Below are 7,198 nucleotides of genomic sequence, written 5' to 3' on the forward strand. Positions count from 1 at the left end.
ACAGCAGACCTCCTCTGGGCAGGACAACTCAATGCTCTGCGAGGCTGACCCACATGGGAGGGTTGCTGGTTCGAGTCTGGAGACCTTCTTGAGTACCCCAGACACATAGCGCCCACAGTTCAGGCTGGCCGAAGCTGGGGTGGATCATCGTGTCAAGACCCTGTGGGGGGATGCTGTATCTGTGTCTCTCACCCTCTCTCGGAACAAACGAACATACAAAATGTCTACATGAAGCAGGTCAATGCTGCCAGGAATTCAGAAAAGAAGAAAAATCTTCTCTAGTAAATTGTCCTCTTTTCCTTTTCTATTTATTTCCTCCATCCCATTAAAAACAGCAACTTAAAAAAAAAAATCCCACAGAGTCTGGCTATGTCACGGTCCCCCCCGCCTGAACCTCCAAGGAGCTGGGACTACAGGGACACCCTGCCGTCCAGTCCTGCCCTTGATTTTTCATCTAGTCACATTTCAGGGTGCCTGATGGGTAGGAACCCACTGAAGCCCTGCATGGTCCCTTTTGTAAAAAGAAGACAGTTTTAAAAATTAAAAAAAAAAAAAACTATAATGTGAATTCTTTATTATCAACGCGTGACTGGTATTAGTTTTTTGGGTATTAATATTTCAAAAACCATACACCAAACCCAGGCTTTTCCACCTAGCTCTGTTGTATCATTTTCCTTTAAAAATAAAATAAAATAAAGAAGAGGAAGGAGGAAAAGAAAGAAAATATATCTGTATTGAAAGAATTATAAGCCAAAGTGCATCTTTCTTGTTCTGTTCACATACACACATTGCACCATACATAAATAATTACATTGTAAAAATGACTCCATAATTACAAGTATAATATATATTTCCATATAATATATAAAACTTTATATTAAATCTAGGTAGATGATATTTGGGGGTTCGCCCGTGGGGCTGTGTCTCTCGAGGCAGGCAGGGGCGGTGGGCCCGAAAAAACCCCGTTTGCGCGGGGTGTGGGGCTGTCGGGTGCGGCCGCCGCTATCTGTGGTTGCTGAGCAGAACCTCGAGCCAGCAGGGGCAGGAGGTGATGAACTGCCGGGAGTAGCTGGGCCCCCAGCCCTTGGCGAAGCTGATGCGCACGCTGTTGGGGTCGTAGGGGCCGTCGGCGGCGTCGGGCTCCGGCGCGTGCTGCAGCAGGCCGGAGCTTTCGAAGTCGAACACCTTGATGGAGTAGCCGGGCGGCACCTTGCGCACCACCAGGGCGCGACCGCCGGGCGCGTCCAGCGTGGGCGAGTTGACGAAGATGGGGTGCTCGCCGCGGTTGTAGGCCCACACGCCGTCGGGCTCCTTGCTGAGCAGGATGCCGAAGCCGATCTTGCTGCGCGTGCGCCGCACCGACTCGCTGCGCTGGTCCAGGTTGAGCTGGCCCAGGCAGAAGCCGCTGCCCTGAGGTAGGTCGTAGAAGATGCTGACGGCCTGGTCGTACACCGCGTAGAGGCGGCCCACCCGCGTCCGGTGCTCCCAGTACGCCACGCTGCACCAGTGGCTCGGCTTGGTGGCGTCCGGAGACATGCTGGCGTCTGCGGGGCAAGCAAAGAGCAGGGGTGTGACTCGGGTTTGGAGGGGAGGGAGGTGGGCGCTGCTGTCCTGCCGTGGGGGCTGGGCGAGGCTTCCAGCATTCAAGGAAATGTGACCTCCGGCCGCGTGCACCGGTGTCCTGGAGAAATTTAACACACCGGGGACATGCTCTCTCACTCTCATACGCACAGACAACCGCGCAGAAAGGAGAAGACAGAGCTTCCGCATCGGGGCCAGGAGGTGGTATGGGGGTTAAGGCAGCTGGATCCCACATGGCAGACCTCCAGGTTCAAGTTCTGGGCCTGGCAGCTGGAAAAAACGCACTGGGTACAAGTACACGGGTGCCCAAAATCCCAAAAGGAGGGAGAAATGGAGTAAAAGAGATTGTGGCGTGACCATCCCACATGGGAGGGGGCGCTTTCTCTCTCTCCAGCAACACACGTGCCCTCTGGCAATTAAAAATAAAAAAACGTTACAAACTCACAGAGTGCATGACAGAGCACCTACTGTGTGTTCTGCATGTAGACATGAACCACACCCAGCTCCTTCCTTTGAGAATGTTACAGGCTAGCAGGAGGGACAGACCCACACCCGCACACACCAGAGCAGACCTCGCGCCATGCACGGTCCTTCTTACTCTGCACACCTACATCTCCCAGTCACTCTGAGGAAGTCTCCTTCTCATTCTAGGGATGAAGGCTCTAGCAGCTGGTAAGTGGCACCACTAGGAATTTGAACCCGTGAGTCCAGCCCTCAACCTTAACAGAGGGGATTCAGGCATAGGAAGGGGCAGGGGGACCTGGCCCCAAAGACCTCTTCCACACAGAGTCCTGAGCCCCGGTGATAGCCTGGTTGTAAAAAAGGCTGTCTGACTGGTCCTGGTATCCTTAGCGTCCATAGCCTACGCCACCTGCTTTTGTAGCAGGAAATGCAAGTTTCCCCAGAACTGAGGCCAGCTGTGTGTGACAGAGGAGCAGAGGGCCCCTAACTATTCCAGAGCTTGCCTGCTTCCTCTGGGCCTCAGTTTCCCCACTGTGCAGCAAAAGGGTGGCCTAGACATTATTAAAACCCATTTCTGGGACCAGTAGGTGGCATAATGGTTACATCGCTGGACTCCCACATAGTCGACCACAGTCTGAGCCCCGGACCCAGTGGCTTAAAATCATGCTGGGTACGTGTACATGCATGCCCAAAATCCCAAGTGGAAAATGAAGGAGAAGGGATTGAGGTGTGGCCATCCCTCTGCAGGGGGTGATTTCTTGCTTTCTGTCTCTGTCTCTCTCTCTGTCGAGCACAAGCACGCTATAGCAAATCTCTCTCTCTCCCTTAGAACAAAAAACAAACACACAACAACAAAAAAACACCCTTTCCTCCCCAACTTGGGACATCTTTGCAGTCTAGGGGGAGCTTAAGGATTTTCTGAGACCAAACGCTGGCCAGGCTCCCATCTTCCTGGGCAGCCCCATGCCTTCTGTTCTCATGTACGCTCTCTGATTCGAGAGCATGTCCCTTTGACATGCAGTTTTTCCCTGGAGCTCCTGGGTGAGAGGCAGGCGGCACCCACAACTGCTCAGTGGGGTGACATGACTGCCCCACCTGCCCCTGCACAGAGGAAGCCACTCTGCCGGAGCCGGAGGACAATGAACCAAAGGACACTTGATGGCTCAGTTTCTCCACGGGAAACTGACCAAAGTCCAGCCAAACCTCAGGGCGACAACTCTCACCATGTCGGGAAGACGCCCGATCAGCCTGCTCTGTCTGCCTTCATCCCAGCCTGCCGAGGCCCCCGAGAGGCAGGGTGACAGGGTGCTGACATTCTCTCACACGCCTCCTCACAGGAAACAGTCTGTCTGTGGGGCCTTCTGCAGGCTGCCTGCCCTGCTGTGAGCTTGGACTGGGCACAGGCCCCAAGAGCATGTCCCTTGCCCTCAGCTTGTCACTGAGGTCCCAGCCCCCAAGTCTGCCAGCGGAACCCAAATCCTCACACCACCCTGCGAGCGGCATCGCTTTGCTTCAGTCTCCCCCTGGGCCTCATGTGGTTGCAGCCTACGTGCAGGAGGCTCGAACCCACACCAGGAGACCAGGCTGCAGGCACAGGCAGGAGGGCAGCCAGGGTCTGAGCTCCAGCTCCCCAAGCCACTGTCGCTCTCTCCACCCACCCATCCGGCACAGGTCAGTACCCACGGACCAGGAGAGAGCTCTGTGCCGGTCTGGCCACCGAACTGCAGCACCGGCACCCTCCCCCCCACCACGGATGCCCTGGGAGTGCCAGCACTGCAGGGCAAGGAATGCAGCGCGGCCTGGAGCATGCTGGAGGCAGGACAGGCACAGGCACCCCCGTGGCCCTCTGCGACCTAGGCACTTTCTTCACGGCGGCCTCATTGCACCTCTGTTATCACCCAGTTTCCAGGTGAGGAAAAGAGGCCTAGTGTGCGCCCATGAGGCTAGAGCCCGCCCTTGTGCCAGGCCACAGCCTGGGCAGGAGCACGTCGCTGGCCCTGTGCACTGAGCAGGTCTCCCCTTCTCTAGGCCTTGGTTCCCCTTCTGTAACCACACTGCCCTGGTGGTCTCTGAGTCCTAGAAGGGCTTACACACAGGCGGGGAGTCCATACCCCCACCCCGGGGGACCCACTTCCCTGTCTCACCCACTGAGAGACTCCCAGGGGCCCCCACCACAAGATGGCAGCTTTGCCCCAGGGGGAGGGGTGTAATAGGACTGGGAGGTGGGACACATTCTCTTTCCAGCTTCCAAAAGACATTTCGAGTCAAGGGCGGGTGGGACTTCCCATCCCTTCCTCTCAGCTGCCCTCTACCCTAACCAACCCCCCTCTTTCCTGATCTCGTCAAGACCCATGACCCCAGCCTGGGCGCAGTGCCCTTCACAGGGACAGTACCTGTGACTGAGGATGGACCTGCCTCAGCCACGCCCTACAGCCTGTTCGGTTGAGCAGACTCGGTAGCACCTCTGAGGCCTGGCCCTGGCCAAGTCCCCCCCAGTTCTGAGACTGTCACCTCTGGGAAGCCCCCTCTGACCCTCCCTCCAGGGGTGCTTTAACTGCAGCCCCCTCCCCGTCTGAACAGGTGTCCCTGCTGCAGGGCACTATGCCCCACCCCTGCACCGATCGGCTTTCTCCAAGTAGGAAGGAGCGGGCTCAGGCCTCTCTGCGTCTGCCAAGGCTGAAAGGGAAGGAGGGGCCAGCCCATGGCTGCCATGCCCCAGGGGGGGTTCTATCTCATGGTCTCTCTCTCTCTCTCTGTCGAGATCTCTATGGTGAGTGTATCTACCTTATAACAAAATTTTTTAAAAAAAGGAAGGAGGAAATCAATACACCCCGAATGTGGACATTGCCCCGCCCCATCCCCATGGAGTCCTGCCCGGCAGGTGGGCTGCCGGCCGGGGCTTGAGGACGGTGAAGGGTGGTGGGCAAGGACCTCACCTCAGGTCTGACCCTAGGAATGAGCCACCCGCTCTCGGCCTCGGGTCCCAGATCTCTGACGTCATCTCACCCGATGGCCCCGGGCTCTGGGCTTCCACACACCTACGCATTCTTCACGGAGGGGAGGGGTGTCGTCAAAAAGTTCACGGAGGGTGCACATTGTGAGAAAACTAGATTTCAAAATGTGTTTGCACCAAAATAAACCCGTGCCTCTACCCCACTTTCCCATGAACTTCTGGAAGCCTTCACATTTTCTACCTAATTTTTCTTTCTTTCACCACAGACCCACAGGTCCTCAAGTCTAGAGATGCCTCATGGGAACACTAGTACACCCCAATGACCCGTCTCCAAAGATGACGCTGGGGAGGGAATTAGAGTAACCTCACAATAGGACACATGGCAGCAGGTGACAGAGCTGTGCCAGAACCTGAGACCCTGGGGATGCTACTCCATCCCGTGCTGTGTGCTCCCAAAGTTTCCAGAGGAAGGCAGACCTGGGCGGCCACCACTGCCTGGACGGGTGGCAAGACAAGCTGCAGAAAGCCCACGCCTCTCCCTAGCTGCAGAGCAGACTGGCTGGACGCTGCGCTCCTGGCTCTCGCAGTCCGTCCCCCCTGAGGGGTTTCTGGAAAGCAGCAGGAGCCTTGCTGATTGGTTCAGCGCGCTCCTCAGCCTTCAAAGGCCCGGCATGCTGGGGCGGGAGAGCAGGGCTGGGCGGCACAGCCCAGGGTCACCATGGAAACGGCCACCAGCATGTACTGGTGCCCTTTGCATACTAGAAAGCCGTCTACACAGGGCACTCGGGGCAGCCCCTGGCCTGCTACCTGTGGTCAAAGAGACCAGGAGTGAGAGGGAGGAGAGGAGGAGCAGAGGTGAGTCTGCCCTGGCCCCGCTCCACACGCGCAGGAGACGTGCTCAGACGGCCCACGGCATGGCCCACGCAGGAAGGTGGGCAGCCGCCCTGCAGAAGCACAGCCCCCTCTGCAGTCACCACGCCCCTCACAGCCATGCAGAATGCAAGGGGCGGTCTCTTTCAGGAGGATCTTTTTCTCCTGGTGGCTCCAAGGCTGCAGCCCCGCCATCTCCCACAGCCATCGGCCTAATTAGGAGCCAGCTCTTTAACTGCAAATAAATACCAAGGAGTCAGACCCGAGTGGACAACATCAAAGATGACCGAGCTCTGACCGAAACTCCCACTCACCACCCCCTGCTCAGGGCCTGGCCTAGTTCCCAGCCAGGCTCTGGGTCCCGCTGGGAGGGCTTGGGGTAGGGGCGGCCAGGGAGGAGGAGCGGCCTTGTGTCTGCGTGAGTGAATACGGCAGAGCAGCACTCGCCCGATGGCTGGAGTCTGGCTCTGGGCCCTGATTCCGCCGGCCATCTCCCCTCTGTGGCCTCAGTCTTCCCGTCTGAACAAGGAGATCATTACCTTTCTTGGGACTCAATTTCTTTCTCTCTTGCTCTCTCTCTTTTTAATGTTTTTTGCCATAAGGTGCATGTACTCATCTGAGAGAGAGGAGGGTAAAGTGAGAAATCACCCTCTGGGGGGGGTGGGGGGTGGTGGCCAATCCCTTCCCCTCACCCTCCTCCTGGGATTCTGGGCCTTGTGTGATTGTCAAATCACCGGGTTCGGAGCTCCAACCAGTGGGAGGCCACGTGGGAGGTCGGCATCTAGACTACCACGCCACCTGCTGGTCCCCGGCGCTCAATTTCTGTGGTCAGTGGCTGTTGGCAGCAGCTAGAGTCATCACCCCCGAAACCTAAAAACCAGCCCATCGTGTGGAGAAGGGAGGCACAGGGAGGCACACCCCCCTTAGTCTGGCCATAAAGAGCAACACTCCTGGCCCCCGAGGCTGAATTGCCAATGCACCCTGCTAGGGACACCCTGGGGGACAGAGGCCAGACTCGGGCGACTCCTGGGAGGCTAAGCAACCCTGCCTAACAGCAGAACACGGGGCATCCCTAGGGAAGGGGTGACTGGGAAGGGGCCAGAAGGACCTTTCCAGGCTAATGGAGAGGCAGAGGGTACCTGGACTGGGACCTCAGGCCTCCCTGTGTCTCCCTTCTCCACGTGATCCCATATGGCAGTTCGAGTCTTGGACCTGGCGGCTTGTGAAACACTCTAGGCGTGTGTGTGCCCAGAGTGGTCCTCTGCCTGGGGGTGGGGGTGTGGATGTGATTTCTCACTTCCCATCTCTCTGGCTCAGCAAGTACATGTGCCC

General features: G+C 57.2%; 1 protein-coding gene across 1 annotated transcript in view; it reads right to left on the bottom strand.

Annotated features, from left to right (window-relative positions):
* Positions 1 to 979: 979 nt before the first annotated feature.
* Positions 980 to 7,198, bottom strand: part of SMAD6 (SMAD family member 6) — a gene marked incomplete at its 5' end in the record, with an annotated part of 83,471 nt that continues 77,252 nt past the window's right edge. Inside the window, 1 exon segment of the mRNA XM_014589753.2 lies at positions 980 to 1,544. Within this exon segment, the coding sequence (XP_014445239.1) occupies positions 1,003 to 1,544 (542 nt within the window).

This window comes from Tupaia chinensis, unplaced genomic scaffold (genome assembly GCF_000334495.1).
Source record: "Tupaia chinensis unplaced genomic scaffold, TupChi_1.0 Scaffold000377_2, whole genome shotgun sequence".
Taxonomy (NCBI): domain Eukaryota; kingdom Metazoa; phylum Chordata; class Mammalia; order Scandentia; family Tupaiidae; genus Tupaia; species Tupaia belangeri.